Genomic DNA, 17,997 nt, shown 5'->3' with positions numbered 1-17,997 from the left:
AAACGTACTCAGCATCTCGCAACACGTTTACTTAACGGTCGCCATGATCGCCATCATGGTGGAAAGAAGAATGATGAGTCACTCTCATTATTCATCATTGATCATGGTGGAGGAAATCACCATGGACTGATGGACAATGGAGTAGGTACCACAGTTGGTAGCATCAGCTCGATTATTATCACTGTCGGTATTTGCATAGCGATTGGTATAAATACGTGGAATTATATACCGAAAGATAGAAAGCTTTCAGGTCGCATCACACACTCTTGCAAAACGCATAATGCATAAGCGAATCAACTAATCAGAAGCTTTCCTTTCCTCTCATTCCATGGGAAAGAAGAATTTTTATTGGTTGATTTCTTTATGCACTATGCATAATGCGTTATGCAAAAGTGTATGCTGCGGCCTTTAAAGCGGGGAGCACAGATTCTTGCATAACGCATAACACACGAGGCATAAGAAATTGAACCAACCAGAGTTCTCTATTACATGGAAGGGAAAGAAACGGAGAACTTCGATTGGTACATATTCTTATGCATTACGTGTTATGCGTTATGCAAGAGTCTATGCTCCCCGCTTAAAGTCTTGCGACGTCCGCGAGAGATCATTGAGATCAGTTTCTCACTTGATCGTCGTTCCGGTTGCGGAAGGTGACGGCTTTTATTTAGATATGTATGTACATAATACTACAATCAGCAGTGTACTCTTCTGTGCTTCCTTTCGCTCTCGTTCTCTGTTACGCGAAGCGTGGACGCACTGCACGTAAACGGTAAAAGTCCGCGAGTCGCAGTGACGTGCCGTGCCTCGACAATTTTTCGCGACGCTCGAATTTGTGTCTGAATACGTAATTTCGATAAATATATATAATTCAAAATACGAATTGCTCCTCTGATTTTCCGAACGAAATTAGACTCGTTTTTGCTCGAAACGGAAGAATTTGTAAGAAAAAACGTTAGGTCGGCCCCGCGAACCGGGATATCAAGCTTTGAAATTGATGACTATTGAGGTTAGAAAATCTGTCACAGCGACGAGATGCAGCCATGCAGCTGATGCAGCGACACGACTGGACTACTGGACACGTTTATGCACCGCGGTCATGCACAACATAATTGAGGCTAGAACGGATAGAATAAGTATTGTCTACTTTAATTACACAAATTCTCTGCTTTATAAAAACACATTCTATGCCTTAAAAATACATATTTTTTATATAATTTTTGTTTTTACAGTAGAAAATTTGTTTTTAAAGCAAAGCATTTGGAATTTAAAGTGCAGAATTTGTGTTTTTAAAACAAATTATCTGCTGTAAAAATAAAAATTATACAGCGAATAATGTGTTTATTCTTAAAGCAGAGAATATGTTTTTCTAGAAGAGAATTTGTGCAATTTAAACAGAAAATGCTTATTCTTGCCTCAATTACATGTTGTGCATGACCGCGGCACATAGACATAACCAGTCGTGTCGCTACATTTCGTCGCTTTGATAGTTTTTCCAACCTAAATAGTTGTCGAATTTAAGGCTTAATATCTCGGTTCACGAAACCAACCTAACGTTTTTCTTACAGATTCTTTTGTTTCAAGCAAAAACGCGTCGAATAAGCCTAATTTTATCAAAAAATCAGAGATGCAGTCCGTATTTTAAATAATTATAGTAATTTTATATTATTTGATGTTCCAGATTATCCTAAAGGGAAATTATAACGATAATGTTGACACCTTTTGCGGCATTAAATGTTGCAAGTAGAAATATTTCTACTTCAACCCCTGTGAATCAGATAATTAAATTGAGTCGGTTGAGAGTAGTGGACAACAGCGAGATAGGAAGGCAAGCTATGATGGAGGGTAGACCACCACGTTGCATACATGTTTACAACAAGCTTGGGGTGGGATACATCGGTGAGGCAATAAATGAAAGACTACATAAAAGATATTATCATTTTATAGGAAATTTATCTAAACATTGCTATACATATTATTCAGGTGATAGAATTTTAGTTGCTATAAGAGGTGAAAAGAAAAAGGGTATATTGGTTGGATTGAAACAGCAACAGGCCCCTAAAGTTCCCAAGTTTGATAGCAACAATCTGGTACTCATAGACGACAACGGCACACCTCTAGGTACAAGAATACAGGTGCCTATTCCACACATACTCCGAACAAAAATGAAAGAAAAGACTCACAGCAAAGGAGCAGATTATACTAAACTATTAGCGATTGCATCCAGATTCGTGTAGTGTATCTGTCTACTATTGTCTACTGTTGTAGACAAGAAAATGTTAATATTGTCATTATTTAGTATTATCTGCAAAACTTGTAATATGAAAGCGTATCACTCATTCATCTGTATATTTTATTGTATATTAATGTTATAATAAAACTACCACAAATTTAAACCTTTTTTTTATATATATGTGCACTAGGAGTGTTTTCCATTTAACGTTCGTAACGCTGGTGTATATCATCTCAGTTTTGTTTAATATTTGGTGACAAGAAGGATGAAATATCACGTATCCCATTTATCTGTATGCTGTGATTTTGTCTCTACATACGTATAGAGCTTGCAAGTGTAACTTTAATTCAGTTATCAGCTACGGAGTGTTGTTAGCTTTGTATTCAAGAGATTATTTAAATTAATTGTTGAAGTTATATTATGCCTGTGTTAATTGATTTATAATATTTTTATTAAGATTTTAGCAAATTGCATAACTTTAATTCTTTGCTGTTAAATAGAATTTATTATCAAATTTGTCTTCATCGCATTCCGAAATCGAATTAATAATGCAAATAATTCTTCAGTTCCCTCCGTTTCCGCACTTTTTTTCGATATGATTCCTATATAAAAATAGAACATAGATTAGCATCTTCATGGAGAATCTGGTAGTCGGATACTGGCGAATAACGCGCTTCCTGTCCCTAATCTGATAAGTTACAATAGGTAAGCATAGTTTAACTATCAAAAGTCTTTATTCAATAGTTTGTACAGACTCAGATACAAAATAAAACTGTGTTTCAGCATAGTAATCTAGTTTCAAGATGCTTTCATGCATTGACCTCATGAAAAAAAATGTTTTCTTGAAAAACAGACTTGGGTGGTATCCATAATTGGATCTTACAGGACAGTCTTATAGTAAGAATCTTGTATTTGTTGTGATTGGATTATGTATGTGATTGAATGTGGTTAAATGACCTCAACCATGTTCGATCTCATTTAGGCTCAACGGTCATTCTGCTTGATCCATCTCAAATTCCGCAATAGATGATTCAAATGGCCCACTCTGCAATAGCAATTATACATATATTAAATGTAACTTATTGGTCATGGTTTTTGTAGGTGTATATTATATCATGTTACCAGGGTTGGTAAGCTAATTTTATTTTTAACTATAAAGTTAAGTTAAAGTTAACAGTTTTGAAAATTGAATTTAATTAAAATATAAGTTAATCCATAATAAAATTAATTGAATTAAAAATTAAGTTAATAAAAAAAGTAATTAAAAAGTTAAAAGTTAAATTTGATTCAAACGAACAACCAAAAAAGAAAGAAAGAAAATGTTTGACTATTTTACATAATTTTTCGTAATTTTCCTTTCTTACAGCTTATTTATTAAAATATCTGGCTATTTTTGTTCACAAAGTAACGATTATATAATATAAAATTACTAAATTATATATATACTCATTAGCCTCTCGCATTATATCTAAGGATTGACTTCAAAAAATCAAATTAAAAATTAATAGTTACTGATAAAATGTAACTAAGTTAAGTTAAAATTAATTAACTTTTTAACTTTTTAACTTTTATCTTTTTAACTTAGCACTACAATCCTGCCTGTTACGTATATATTTTATCACGTATACGTTTTTTACGCGATATACGTATTATACATCCTCCGCAATGTATCATTTACGTCTTAATTAAATATTAATTATAATCTAAATGTAAACTGTTTCGGTTGTTCCGAAGATAAATAACAAGAATTTTACCTTATTTAGTCACAGTCGATAATGTCAGTGTTCTTCAATTACCATCAGGCTCTCAAGCCAACGACGCGTCGACGCAGTTACCGAGCAATTCAAATCTTGTAGAGACGCGAGGACGTTGGCGACGGTTTGGGTGAGCAAGGTTGCGAGAAGTGGCGAGAAGTGTTAACTGTTATTATGAGGCATTGTTGACCATCGTTGATCGCCTTTCCCGCGCGAACAAGAGGAATCGCCGGGAAATGAGAGAGGACGAGGAAGCGGATTGTCCGAATAATGCGCGGCTGTTCCGAATCGCCGTCTCCAACAGCCTGAAAAACATAGCTGAGTCTGTTAGGTGAGTGACGTTGGCCAGGTTGGCTGTATACAGTCAACAGAACACGCGCCTTTTCTCTCGGTTTCGCGCGCAACTTCGCGCGCTTAACTTAACCTCTTATTGTTGGCATTCCCGCGTTTTTTCTTCCCGCTAGAAGCCGATAAGTTGGAGCAAGGAGAAGCTACGTTCTCGCAACTTCTGGTAATCTCGCTAGAAACTTTTTGTTCTCTGATGCCCGTTTCTATCAAATTGATTTTAATTTCATTGTTCAACCCAGTTCAACCTATGTTTTCATCTTTCTAGAAATTCTTAGAACTAGAGAAATATGAAAAATTAGTTGAACCGAGATTAAAATTAAACTGCATTGGTAGAAAATGGGCAGAAAAATATGTAAGAGCTTCCTTTATTATATGATATCTTTTTTTTGGCTCTTGATTATTATCGACTTTTTTCTTTTGTTTTTCTTCCTCCCCCATTCGGCTGTGAAAAGACCTCGTCTGTACGTCTTTAATTTCAATGTCTGGCTATGCACAAAAATCGCGATTTATATACGCCCACGCAATAACAGTACCGCTACCGAAAGTATGTCAAGTGCGTCACGTGGTCACGAAGAGAATCTCTTGGGTCTAAAAATCTCTGTTTACAGTTTTTCGGGGATTTTAGATTGCTTCTAATATTCTAATATTTTCTTTTTTTTAAGCGAAAAATATAAGCATGTTAATTAAGAAATAACTTCAGATTCTGTAATTTTAATCTTATTTCAGTGTAAATTTGAATAATATCTCTCAACCTTTTTTGTTCTATAAAATTTCCCTATGCACGATGTTCGAATCAATGTATACGTGCGAAAAATTTTGTAATTTTAGGGATTCATTTTAAGAATATTCTAGGCCCTTTTTTCATTCAACTTCTTGTATGGTTTATCTATCTTTTTTTTCCACGTTGAAGAAAAAAAAAAGAAAAATGCAAGATCAGCTAAAAACCTGTATAATTAAAAGCGTACTGAGAGATGTGGAAATCATTTTTATAAAAATCGGTAATATTTAAAATTATGTTTTAGATAAATAAATAGAAAGACCATCGAGTAAGACACTGTCCTCTACGTGTAGTCTAGCGGTCCACTGTTTGTGAGAAGGCGATTCGTGATTTATTGATGTAGCGAGGCAGAGAGAGTCAAGATGGAAAGATCAAGATAATATGTATGTACTGGTGGAAGGGATCGGCATCGTCAATGACCTAAACGCCACTTGGTGTTACTTGATGTCATTGGCCTCCGCGGTTCGCATGTTAATTCCCGACTCGCCGTGGCCGTTCACGTGGCCATCGTATGTTCACGTTCGAATTCGAGTCGTGATCATCGTCGGAGTTCTCGATCTTTGCTGAAACGGCGATTCCTTTCAGCATCGTTTCCAGGAAGGCCTTCTTCACACGGCTCCACCAGTTGACCTTCGAGGAATTCCACGAAGCGTTCGGGGAAACAAAGGCCTCCTGCCATGGTGACCGGCGCGGGGGCGGTGGTCATTCGTGTGCTGCGTGTCGCGGGAATCGTGCACGCACGCACGAGTGCGTGCTCCGTACTCTCTCCCGTAGCAGAGCCAGTTGATTCTTTCATCACTCAAACGCCGCAGGTCGTACATTCGTCTTCGGTTTACATATACAGTCGTCGTTATTTCTAAACTAAAAGTTTTAACGCTAAAAGTTTCAATGCTACAGGATTGTTGAGAAAGATTTCTTGTATACGAAATTTAATATAGAAACCACCCAGGTCACAAATTAAAACGAGCTATATTAGGTGTACAATGTGGTAATATTTTATTCAAATCTATATAAGTTTCACGGTGAAGCTTATAGATTTGAATAAACACATAATATATAGCTCGTTTTAATTTGTGACCTGGGTGGTTTCTATATTTAATTGTGTGTAAGTTATACGAGCGTTAAAAGTGATATTAATTATTAATTTTATTTTGTGATATTTACGAAATTTAATCTCATATGTCGATTGTTGATTCGATTTTGTGTACGTGATTTAAAAGACAATGTGGATGCGTCAGTAAGTTTGGATGGACGAATGGATTCTCATCGTTAGATATCTAAGGAATAATAGTAACCCAATCTTGAATTATAGAATACTTTGTTATTTTTAACTTCATATATGTTAAAAATGTCAAAATGTAAATCATTCCATTTTTAGTTGAATTTTTTAGTTTCCAGATAAACAATATCCATATTAACGTGTGCACTTATGTTAGTAAATAATAAATTATATTTTTATTTAATATTATGTAATAAATTAAATTGGAGTCAAATTTAAGGAGGTTCTCGCTATTTCCTAGTTAATGAACAGTTTATTTATAATAATATATAAAACAATTAAAACAATGGAATAAAAAGATTACTAACAATATCAAGTATCTTAATTTAAAAGAAAATAAGGTTATATCTTTAACTCGTAAAATTCTATAAATTTAGAATTAAACATCTTCAAAATGGTATGATAAAAGTCAACGAAATTTTTTCTACATATTGATATTAATTTTTGTATTGCATGTATCTTATAGACTTGTTTATATTTTATCAAACGCGAGAACCTCCTTAAGAAATTTTTTGAGTTAAATTAACGACATATTGAATAGGAATAGTGACGAAACCTACAGAAATTATTAAATAACTCAAATTGGGTGATTAACATCATAATCTAACATTATGGATTTAACAGTGCTCTTGGATTATCGGAAACGGAAGCGTGCTTAGTTAGGTCTGGACTATTGCAAATATGTAGCATTGATTTCAAATTGCACCAGTCCCGGCCTGATTGAGTACGCGAGAAACAACGTAGCCTATACACTATATAAAGATCCTGGGTAAGTCTAATAACGTGACGTTTTTATGTAGACAGCATGGTACATGGAATGTTACGCGAGTTTCGAAATAAACGTAATATCCTCTGGCGTATTTTTAAAACGTCAGAAGCTGAATAAGGAGATTGGATTGTACTATTGTATGCTTATTATAACACGGCAAAAAGTTGATTAGAACTGTTCAGAATTCCATCCCCTGTAATTGAAGATGCCGCTGCTCTTTGTTCTGGCGTCAGGATAAAGAAAAAAAGATTCGATCCCCGGCGATAGTCGTCATGTACAGCCGGTTACAGAAAGGTTGCAACACTTTTCTTTCGATGAGTTTTGGAATGTAAGCTTGCTCGCCGAATGTTCAAGCAAAACAATAAGTTACGATAACGTCAAAATGACATTAAAATGAATCAGAAATGATTGAAAAATGACTTTTAATGATCATTTTAGAGTCATTTTGACACCATTTTGATATTATAATGACTTGTTGTTCTGCTTCGGTAATTGATTCTTATCTTATGGATCTAACTTTACGTTCAACTGTTCTACGGTTACAAGGCTGAGTTTTGAAATCCATATAAAGTGTTGAAACCTTTCTGTGACCGGCTGTACTAACTATGCATCATATACGGGGGAACGCGCATCCGGTCGTGCGTTGGAAAGTCGGAGTAAAAGCACGTGTCTTTCTCACACCATATATTGCAAGTGTAAGCCACGCGTACATCGTCCAGATCGATAAGGCGCCTTTTCTGCGAAACAAGATACAGCGAATAATTCGAATTGCCACGCAGCAGTGCGCAGTATTATATTTCCGGATGTCGTTAATCTTAGATAAGGTCGTGTTTATTTCGAAATATGATAACTATTATATGTTTATACGAGCTACTGATTTGATACAGAGACGCAATATTCATTCGCACTTTCTATTTGCAGTCTGAGTCTTTTTGGTACAAGCAAAATTTCACTCTCAACTTTTCTGGAATAAAGAGAAAAGTAAAGTCCGGTTTCTTTATTGCTAAGTTATACTTTTTTCAATAAATTTTCATTTTGTCTTATTTTTGCTGAATTTTTATCGAATAAATGTTTTAACATTTGAGTTAAAAATGATTTGATAATGTAATATAGATGTTGAAAAATAATCCTACATTTTTTTCACATTTTTTGTGAGCCCAAAACTATAAAAAAAATTAGAATTGAACAAAAAAGACCCAGATTGCAGTCGGAGGGTTAATAATAAATTAATAGGGTTGAAGGATTGACAATAAAAGGATTAATTACAGATTAATTATTTACGAGTTACTAATAAAAGGGTTAATAAATCGTTTTGTTATATTTTTTGTTTCAGTGAGAATGAGTTTCTCGAGACACTCACGATTCTCAAGTCGAAGCCCAACGTCGCCCGAAAGCTGCACGAGGCTATGATAAAGGAGCTATACAGCAGCATGAACAATGATTTTGAGGATATATTAAAGGAAGGCAGTTTGCAGGAAAACTTCATTAAAATAGCCAAATTGTCCGAGGAGAACACGTCCGCTAACGAACATGCGTGGTAGGTAATAAGTTTGTTAGAAAATCCTTTCGTGATTGCAGCTCAATGTAATCTTTTATTTGAGAATCATCATCTGACTGCAGGCGTCCACCGGGAGATGTAACCTCGCATTTGAGATCGTTGGACGCGCACAAGATCAAAGAGGCGATCAAGGAATTGGAGGAACAGGTGAACGAGATGGAAAGGGAGAACGAAACCTTAATGAGTACAATCGCGGAGAGTAGATCGAGAATACGTGCCACAAATGACAACGTGATGAGAATTCTGAATTGCGCGCCAGACGTACTGCAACGATTAGAGAAAACTTGTGAACAGCTGACGACTTGTCTTAAAACTATTGAAAATGAGTAGCTCTGCGATGGATTTTGGAATCTCGCCGTGTTATATAATGTGTATATAATGTATTTTTATTAAGGAGATATAATAGGTTCTATTAAAAATATTTCTATTAAATAAAACAATAGCGAAAAATATATTTATTAGATATGTATTAATTATATACATATCAAATTTATGTTTATAGTATTTTCAATATTTTTGTATCTAATGTACAAATGGTTTATATTCATAGAAAAACTTTATTAATAACTTATTGTTAATAGCCATCACTTTCATTTATTTCTTGAGATTTTTCAAAACAGTATCTATCTGTTTCTTTATATCTGGCGAAATGGATACGGCGTTCTCGGAAATCTCCTTCAATTCTTGAATATCTATCACGTTCTTTTTCTACAAAATGAAAATTTTTTTGTAACAATTGCAAGTACGTTTAAAATGAGCAAGTGTTGTAATTAATTACTTCTTGTTCTGCGATCATGGCATTTACACGAGCGAGCTTCTTTCTATTGTCATCTGCTTTTCTTTTCATTTGTACCAGTTCTTCCAGCAGGTTCTTCCTCTGCGTCGTCAGTTCGTTTATCTTTATACGAATCATTTCGTTTGGATCTTTGTAGCCCGATTTTTCTATGCACGCCTTGTAGTTGAGATGTATGTTCTTCAAACGCTCACAAAGATCCTCCTCCTCCAATCTCACATTATCCAACACGAATTGCGCTTTCCGCTGCAATTGCCTGACGTCGCAAATTTCCGTTTCTATATTCTCGTACTCGTTGCGGTAGTTTTGCAACATTGGCTTATAACAATTGATTTCTTTCTCAATCTGACAGAGTTCATTCTTGAGATCGTTGTCATTCATTACTTCGATTTCGCTAGACACTGCATACAAATCATATCTCTGATCGATTATGTCTATTTCTATCAATATAGATTAACTTTAATCTCGATTTGACTTACTTTTTATCTTTTTCTAATTCTAAAAATTGGAAGAAGATAAGTAAATTAAATCAAGATTAAAGTTAATCTATATCATGTTGGTAGAAATGCATTTTTCTATCAAAGGATAAATCTTTAAATAATTAAAGGATTATTCGCACTAGATTAGTGCATATTAAAAAAAGTTGTTTTGTATAACGTATCTAAAATGCAAATATAATCATATAATCAACTTTGACAATGAAATATATTTTTTTACAGATTAATTGTTATTTATTATCGTGAGTTTTTTCTCTTATATTAAGAAATACTACATTTTATCGAATAACGTGACAATTAATATCATTAATAAAAAGTATTATAAGAGTATAAGAGTCAGGCTATAATTACAGAAACCGTTAAAAACTATTTATAATACATAATTACATTAATTTTCAGATTTAGATGTTAATGTAATGTAAATACGTGAATCTAATTATGTATTATTAAATAGTTTTTAACGGTTTTACAAATTTCCGCATCTGATTCCTATGCCCTTTTACTTTTTATTATTGATTTTGAGTTTTATATATTTTAATTATTATTATTATTATTATAATATGACAATATCATTATTGGGGATTTAATTATTTAAAATATTTATATACGCTTTTATATTTATATCTTTGCCATTATTTCATGTAGCAGCATAATATGCACTAATTTTAGTGAAACGCAAGTGACCGAACTTACTGTAATCTCGGTTCACTTTTATTCATTTTTTTTTTAAGTGGACAGAGTGATAAGCTTTATTATTTTTCAAAATTTCATAAAATTTGAAACGCCAAAGCATTTTATGTTATATGAAAAAGTAGACTGCTAAAACAATTACCAGCGTATCGATCAACAAACTCCCCAAAATTTTGAAGAAAATCATTATTCATCTCGATGTTAATTGTTATAATTGTTCAACGGATTCAAAGTTATCCGACAATGTAATGACGTTCTTAATGAAAAGGTCGGTCTTACGGAAGATTGTATAGCTCGCAATTTCACCGTATACTAACGCCCTCCTAGAAACTGCGGCCAAAGTAGAAAGCAGTGAGCTAAATACTGCTAAATGGGTGGTAACAGGAGAGACACGGTAGAGGTTGCAATTACCATGCTGGGGATCGAGTTTGTATTTTGAAACAAGGTGAAAATCATAAAAGTGATCAAATTTATTAGATCAATGAAATTAAATATTGTAGTAAAAAAAAAGAAAAAAAATTCGCTCACTTTTGTAATTTTTATCTTATATTTTAGGATATAGAATCAATAATTGATGTTTCAACGTTGTTTTCGATTATGTAAAAAACGATGTTAGGCATCGATTGCAGCTCATTTCGATTATCTCTGATATATTGATATTACAAATAATTGTACTTTTTTCAAATTGCACTTGATTTAGACTTACATTAAAAAATATAGGAAGAACAAGGACTAATGAGAGTACAGTGCACAAAAAACAATGTTATTTTTTCCTGGATTAAAGAAGTAAAAGTTTACATGTTTTTATTTTCATTAGCCTTGGTTTTTTTCTTATCTTATAAAAATAATGTACGTAAAATTTCTGCATATATTCTATAATATAAATTGCATCACAATTATATGTAAATGTTTTTGACCTTTGCTTCGATCCACGTTTTAAATAATTATCGCGTTGAAGTTGGCTGCTTCTCGCGTCTCAACGGATTCTTGCGATTCTCGAGCTTGAATCCAGATTGCATTGCGGCGAATTGCGAGGTCGAGTTCGTGTTGCTCTGTATTTCTCGCCATTGTTTGCCATTTGGAAGCAACGTTTCGCGTGCGCAAACAAGGATTTTATGGGGGTTTCGTGAAATGTCGGTCATTCATCGAGATTCGTTGGACATTACGTGCAACAACGATCGCTGCGATATCGGCGATCTCTCAGTAGGCCTGGAAGAGTCCATTGGAATCGTCCTTCATACTTATTTTTTGAGGCGTAACGAGACGAAGGATTCAAAGTAACGAGAACTGATTATCATCAGGTACATGCAAATAATAATCGTTTTATAAATTAACTGGATCAATTAATTGTGTTGTCTTCGATAATTTGTTGTTTGTTTATTTTTGATATTCCAAATCAATTTTATTACGACATTTCTGATTTTATTTTATTGAATAGTGATTGTTGATCCTCTCTAGTTTTTACATTTATTTTTCTTATTTCGCTTTTTACATTTATTTTTCTTAATTCCCCTGTAACCATTAAACTTGTATCTTATATGTTAAATCCAAAAAGCGTGATCTAATAAAAGAGGAATGAGGATTGGATATCGTATCACACTATTTGATGAAAATTACAAAAATGAGTGAGTTTATTTTATTAAAATATTTATAATTTTATTATACCTCGTGAATTTGCTTATTCTATAACTTCTATCAGGTTACATGATATTATACACAATCCAGTGGATAAATCATGTATAATTTTTTCCTTAGACGGAAACGTGAAAAGTAAAAATTTTGGTATGCACACATTGAAAAAAAAATTTTCTGAATGTAATTTATTTCTTGAATTGTTACTAGTAGTAAACATTTCTTTACTGCAACTAAATATTTATTAAATTACTACATTTAATAAATATTTACTTGCAGTAAAGAAATGTTCTCTGATGAAAATTTTTCTCATAATTTTTATATGAATTGGAACATATTTTTCAGAAATATTTAGAAAGTCTACATCTTCTCTCAGAATTTTTTATACAAGTGAATTCTGAAATATTCTTAAATTTTTCATTCCATAATTTAAAAAAAAATATTTTTTAATTTTTTAGATTTTATAACATTTCATCAGAAATTCCATTTACCAAAAAGGAATCTTAGAAATCTTACAATATTTCATAATTAACATATATGAAAAATTCTGAGAAAAGATGTAGATTTTCTGAGAAATGTTCCAATTTGTATACAAAAAAATGTGAGAAAGTTATAAAATTAGTAATAATATAGAAATTTTGAAAAATTACATGAAAAATTCTGAGAGAAATTTTCATCACGGTTTACTTGCAATAAAAAAATGTTTACTTGAAACTATTCGAGAAATTAATTATTTAGAAAACTTTTCTCAGAGTGTATGTATATATGTACATTCATACATACAGAGTTATGTATATTTGAAATACTTTTATATAAAACAGTATTTGCAATAAAAGTATATTTTGTATTTCAGCGAAGCACATAGAAGTATTACGTATTTTGTATTTATTAAAATCAAAAGATTGAAAGTTTTTTGCGATTTAACAGTAATTCAAATAATACAATTGATTATCAATCTTAGTATTTGAAATACAAGATACAAACTGCAATTGTCTTACAAATACAGTTTTTCAAATAAAAATATTTCAAATATCCGCCGAGTAGTTGTATATACATATAAAAATGTTTACTTTTTATATTTCTGTGATAGGGACAATGTTATATGATTTTTTTTTTATTTCCCGGTCAAACTACTCCGCGATTAGCATATTGTCGAAAATGGCGGCAGATTCAAATGCGGCCTCGCAACATGGCGGCCGGCGCCCGGAGCGTTTCCCGCGTAAAACAGCGCCGCCCCGCGATTGGCCGCGCTCCACCAATGGCTCGGCGTCGCGCGCTCCGCGCCGCGAGATGGCGGCAGCGTACGATCACAGTGATCACAACGCACCCGCGATTCGCCATTGCGACGTGATTGCCTACTACCGAAGTTTCGTATCGTGTTCGTGCGTGAGAATTCGTTCCGGTGTGTTCCACGTTGGACTTCCTTGGCTGCGGCCTACGCAAGTGCAAGTAAGTTGAGAATCGCCTTCCGTCGCGCGGACGCGCGCGAATTCGCCGGTCGAGATGCGGAATCGCGCGCGCCGTAGGCCGAGACGTCACGCATCACGGAGGCGCGTCGTCGCGGAGGGATACGCTTTTTCTTTTCTTCGCGGGGAGTTAATCCCGTATTTCCGGCCGCCGTCGTCATCGTCGTCGTCGTCGGTGGTCGACGTGTCGGTTCTTACCTCGCGTCCCTCCATCGCGCCGCGCTCGCTCGTGACCGTCACCGATCACGGATCATCGACGAGCGGCGACGTCTCGATTCTTGCATTCCTTCTTTCTCAACGCGTAACATTCCAGCGCGTTCGTACGCCGTGGCACCGACAGCGGTACGTGGTCGCTTTTGGAGGTTATACGTCGCGACAATGCGACGCGACGCGACGCGGCGCGGTGCGGTGCGGTGCGGCGCGGTGCGGTGCCGCGTCAGCCGCGTGAGCGATGGTTGCACGCGACCGCGGAAGCTCCGAGTCGATACTTCGGGATCTTTTACGCTTTCCTCGAGTTGACTCCTTGCTCGAGACTTCGATGGTACTCCTGAGCCTTATTCTCGAAAAATGCATTAGGGCTGCATCCCAAAATGTCCTCTCCAAGGAAAACTTTAACTCGATATAATATAGTATACGTTACGTGTACTATACATTTCGAGTAAAATTTTCCTCGGAGAGGACGCTTTGGAATGTAGTCGTGGCTTTACAGAAGTACTAGACATCTGTGGCTACATTCAGCAGAAAAAGCAGCTTTGCAAATGTCGTAAAAATAAATTCTTTAACACGATTGATTTTGTGTTTAGTTCTTCACTGGATCTAAATGTATAAATCAATTATGTTAAAGAATTTTACAGTAGTTGCAAAGCTGGCTTTCTCCATTCGTTGAACGCAGCTAAGCATAAATCAATTGTATTCGTCCCTTTAGATTCTGCAGACATTGTAATGTACATCACACATTTGAAGATATTCATTAAAATTATTTAATTTTATCGATATTATCGAGATCGGATGCACATAATAATGTAGTTGCATTCCGTTTTACGCACAATGCGCATGATTCATCATTTATCCTTGTTGTTTACCGAATATTAAACAAGGATAAATAATGCATTATGCACATCATGCGTGAAACGGAATGCATCTTGTATATGTTGCAAAAATAATTAAAATTTTGAAAAAAATTAATTGTTCAATGTGAATTATTTATTAAAGTGCGCATGAATTGAGTTAAAAGAAAATATTTTTAACATGGTTCCAATAAAATCAGGTTAAAAGGTTAAAAAATCTTATAATAGTTGCGAAGCTGCTTTTTTTTCTGCTGAACGCAGCCAATAATGTACATAACGTCATATACTATATTTTCGTTCATTTTGATGCGTGATATTTTTGAAAAATATATCTCTTGAGGTTATATTTTTAAAAAATGACGCATACGAAAATGTACGAAAATACTATAATATTCGTTACATACAGTAGCTGCCAAAAGTTTCCGACTAATGAGTAATTTTAATATATCGCTTATAAAGAATCTTTATAAATATCTAATATACAAATACTTGATATATTTAAAATATCATGCTTTTGAGTTGAACAAGAATTTTTTAACTTATAAGTAATACAAACTAAACTTTGGGAGCCACTGTATATTATAGATTTTTCTAGTATTTTTGTATGCGAGACTTTTCAAGAATAAGGTTATTGATACTCTGTGAAGCGCAGCGCGACATTGTCGACGCGAAAAACCGAGTAAATAAATAAAATACTTGGTTGACTATTCCACGGTCGAATATCGAATTCTAGATTCTTGCTTCGCAATACATATATATTTCCTTTTGAAGACGAATGGTTCATACTGCTAAACTACTTTAACGTATCGTATGGCAGGGAGTGGTAAGCTGTAATCTGTCACGGTAACGCATTGTTTATTCGCAACAAGGAGAGCTCGATATCTACGGTGGCGTTATCTTGCGCGATAAGCGCACCGAACGACGCGCGCGACTAACTATACACGGAGAACTCGAGAGAGAATATATTTTCTCGATCCGTATTGGAAATTTATCAATTACAAAATTGTAATAGTGCTCTTCATATAATATTTCTCGAGATTCTGTAACAGTTCGACCACGAGCGATTTTGTCAAAATCCTACGAGAGTACGGAGAAAAATAATGTTGTTATGAACGCAAAAGACTTGCAAAATTTAATTGTCATACTTGTTTGCTATTCATAGTAAAGATATTTGCATATTTAACAAATATTTTGCATTTGTTGCAAATAATTTTTGTAACGAGTACAAAAAAGATAAGTATTTGTTACACTTGGAAATAATTTTACATTCTTTGTATTTGTAGATAGAATTTGTAAAATATATTCGTAAATAGAATTTGCTGTCACATAACATAGGATTAGCATTTATAACAAAGTTTTTTCTCTCTGTGAGAAAGGTATAATCTCCATATACAGGATATCCCAGAATGCCGCCAAATATTTCACGCGTAGGTAGAATGTACTAAACTGAGTCGAAAAGTCTTATGATTTTGCAATTTTCGCAATAATTAATTAGACATCAATTATTAAAAATCGCCGAATATTGATTTTGAATAATTTTTTACTCAAATACTATCGAATTTACAAAAAAACTACAAAAGACAAACATTTTTTATTTTCTTCTCATACAGCGCTAAGAATTTTTTATCAACTTTTTACTGCGTTTTCTTATATTGGCAATTATGTTTACCAATATAAGAAAATGCGGTACTAAACAATTCTGAAAACATTTTCAGAACTCTATGAGATGAAAATAAATAATTTTTGTCTCGTGTCGTTTTTCTGTAAAATTGATAGTACTTGAGTAAAAAATTATTGAAAATCAATATTCAGTGTTAGTAATTAATGTCTTGTTAACTATTGCGAAAATTGCAAAATGGTAGACTTTTCGACTCAGTTTAGTTCGCTCTACCTGCGCACGAAATATTTGACTGTAATTCTGGGATACTCTGTATATGGAGATATCTTTCTCACGGAAAGAAAAAATTTTGCTATAAACACTAATTCTATGCTATGTAACAGCAAATTCTAGACAGCAAACTCGGTTTAGTCCACTACCTGTGTATGAAATATTTGGCGTCATTTTGGGACACTTTGTATATGTATGTACATACACACCATGTACATGCATTGAAAAACTCATTTAGTTAAATCAATTAAAATCTTGTTTGGTAAACAAATTCTTGGTTAATGCAATAAAATAATGTAGTTAAGCAAAATATTTGTTTATTTTAGCATTCTATTTGTTTCTGATAACAATTAACATCTGATAAATTTTTTTTATCAGAAACAGGTAAAATGTTACAATAACCAAATGTTTTGCTTCAATTTTTATTATTTTATTGCATTAACCAAAGATTTGTTTGTCCATATCCAAACAAATGAATTAAGTCAACTAAATGAGTTATACAGGGTGTCTCAAAATAATCGTCAAATATTTCATGGGTAGGTAGAGCAGACTAAACTGAAACGAAAAGTCCTCTATCATTTTACAATTTTCGTAATAGTTAATAAGATATTAATTACTAAAAATTGTCGAAAATTGATCTTCAATAATTTTTTACTCAAGTATTACCAACTTTACAGAAAAATTGCAAGACTAAAATTATTTTTTTTTTTCATAGAACTCTAAGAATTTTTTCAGAATTTTTTACCAACTTTTTAGTACTGCATTTTCTTATTTTTGCTAACATGAGAAAATATAGTATTAAAAAAATTCTGAAAAAATTCTTAGAGTTCTATGAGAAGAAAATAAACAATTGCGAAAATTGCAAAATGAGAGTAGAGGACTTTTTGATTCACAATCAGTTTAGTCCGTTCTACCTGCCCATGAAATATTTGACGATTATTTTGGGACATCCTATATATAAAATTTCATTCCAACTTATATTGTCTTACTTTATAATCTTACTTAAGATTACAGAGTGAGACAGTATAAGTTAGAGTGAGATATTATGTACAGGGAGAAATTAGTATACATGTATAGTAAATACAATATACTTTTCTGTTTTGTAGGTTTTGACAAAATCACTCACGACCAGACGACTCTGATATAAGGTTTCTATTTGAGATAAAATAGAAGCAGAATTAATAAGAAATAGCGCGATGCGACACAGATGTATCTTTAATGAAATAACTTGATGGAGAGAGAGGGGGG

At 33.6% G+C, this 17,997-nt stretch overlaps 4 protein-coding genes across 10 annotated transcripts in view; 3 read left to right on the top strand and 1 right to left on the bottom strand.

Moving 5' to 3' along the window:
- The first annotated feature begins 596 nt into the window (after window positions 1–596).
- On the top strand, window positions 597–2,379 carry mRpL14 (mitochondrial ribosomal protein L14). Of its 5 annotated transcripts, none has more exons than XM_018509953.1 (3): window positions 597–672; window positions 1,679–1,896; window positions 1,981–2,234. In XM_018509953.1, exons 2-3 carry the CDS (start codon window positions 1,707–1,709, stop codon window positions 2,232–2,234), a joined length of 444 nt encoding a protein of 147 aa, XP_018365455.1. In that variant the 5' UTR covers window positions 597–672; window positions 1,679–1,706. The 5 variants fall into 5 exon arrangements, with proteins under 5 accessions (XP_018365455.1, XP_018365458.1, XP_018365456.1 ...); XM_018509956.1 differs by having other exon boundaries at window positions 613–650; XM_018509954.1 differs by lacking the exon at window positions 597–672 and adding an exon at window positions 686–769.
- Window positions 2,380–3,971: 1,592 nt separating this feature from the next.
- Window positions 3,972–9,066, top strand: LOC108762781 (transmembrane and coiled-coil domain-containing protein 5A). 3 transcript variants are annotated; one of them, XM_018509950.1, is made up of 3 exons: window positions 3,972–4,315; window positions 8,492–8,695; window positions 8,779–9,066. In XM_018509950.1, the coding sequence occupies exons 1-3, from the start codon at window positions 4,221–4,223 to the stop codon at window positions 9,044–9,046; spliced, it is 567 nt and encodes a 188-aa protein (XP_018365452.1). In that variant the 5' UTR covers window positions 3,972–4,220; the 3' UTR covers window positions 9,047–9,066. The 3 variants fall into 3 exon arrangements, with proteins under 3 accessions (XP_018365452.1, XP_018365453.1, XP_018365451.1); XM_018509951.1 differs by lacking the exon at window positions 3,972–4,315 and adding an exon at window positions 6,294–6,347; XM_018509949.1 differs by lacking the exon at window positions 3,972–4,315 and adding an exon at window positions 7,593–7,939.
- A 238-nt stretch (window positions 9,067–9,304) lies between these two features.
- On the bottom strand, window positions 9,305–9,908 carry LOC108762789 (uncharacterized protein YGR130C). The gene is made up of 2 exons (XM_018509967.1): window positions 9,495–9,908; window positions 9,305–9,424 (listed from the first exon to the last, which is right to left on the bottom strand). Exons 1-2 carry the CDS (start codon window positions 9,888–9,890, stop codon window positions 9,311–9,313), a joined length of 510 nt encoding a protein of 169 aa, XP_018365469.1. The 5' UTR covers window positions 9,891–9,908; the 3' UTR covers window positions 9,305–9,310.
- A 3,619-nt stretch (window positions 9,909–13,527) lies between these two features.
- The window catches only part of HnRNP-K (Heterogeneous nuclear ribonucleoprotein K), a 134,371-nt gene continuing 129,901 nt past the window's right edge, over window positions 13,528–17,997 (top strand). The window contains exon 1 of the mRNA XM_018509931.1: window positions 13,528–13,777. The gene's annotated coding sequence lies outside the window, so the exon portion shown is untranslated. The remainder of the gene's footprint in view (window positions 13,778–17,997) is intronic.

Source organism: Trachymyrmex cornetzi, unplaced genomic scaffold (assembly GCF_001594075.2).
Source record: "Trachymyrmex cornetzi isolate Tcor2-1 unplaced genomic scaffold, Tcor1.1 scaffold321, whole genome shotgun sequence".
NCBI lineage: Eukaryota > Metazoa > Arthropoda > Insecta > Hymenoptera > Formicidae > Trachymyrmex > Trachymyrmex cornetzi.
Note: the sequence above shows the minus strand (reverse complement) of the source record. Positions and strands in the feature narration are given on the sequence as shown.

Excerpts from the sequence above, each read along its gene's own strand:
- mRpL14 (XM_018509957.1), top strand. The coding sequence starts at position 1,707 with ATGTTGACACCTTTTGCGGCATTAAATGTTGCAAGTAGAAATATTTCT. Across the intron at positions 1,897-1,980 it reads GCTTGGGGTGGGATACATCG|GTGATAGAATTTTAGTTGCT; the intron begins GTGAGGCAATAA and ends CATATTATTCAG.
- LOC108762781 (XM_018509949.1), top strand. The coding sequence starts at position 7,764 with ATGCATCATATACGGGGGAACGCGCATCCGGTCGTGCGTTGGAAAGTC. Across the intron at positions 7,940-8,491 it reads ATTCGAATTGCCACGCAGCA|TGAGAATGAGTTTCTCGAGA; the intron begins GTGCGCAGTATT and ends TTTTTGTTTCAG. Across the intron at positions 8,696-8,778 it reads TCCGCTAACGAACATGCGTG|GCGTCCACCGGGAGATGTAA; the intron begins GTAGGTAATAAG and ends ATCTGACTGCAG.
- LOC108762789 (XM_018509967.1), bottom strand. The coding sequence starts at position 9,890 with ATGAATGACAACGATCTCAAGAATGAACTCTGTCAGATTGAGAAAGAA. Across the intron at positions 9,425-9,494 it reads CCATGATCGCAGAACAAGAA|AAAAAGAACGTGATAGATAT; the intron begins GTAATTAATTAC and ends TTCATTTTGTAG.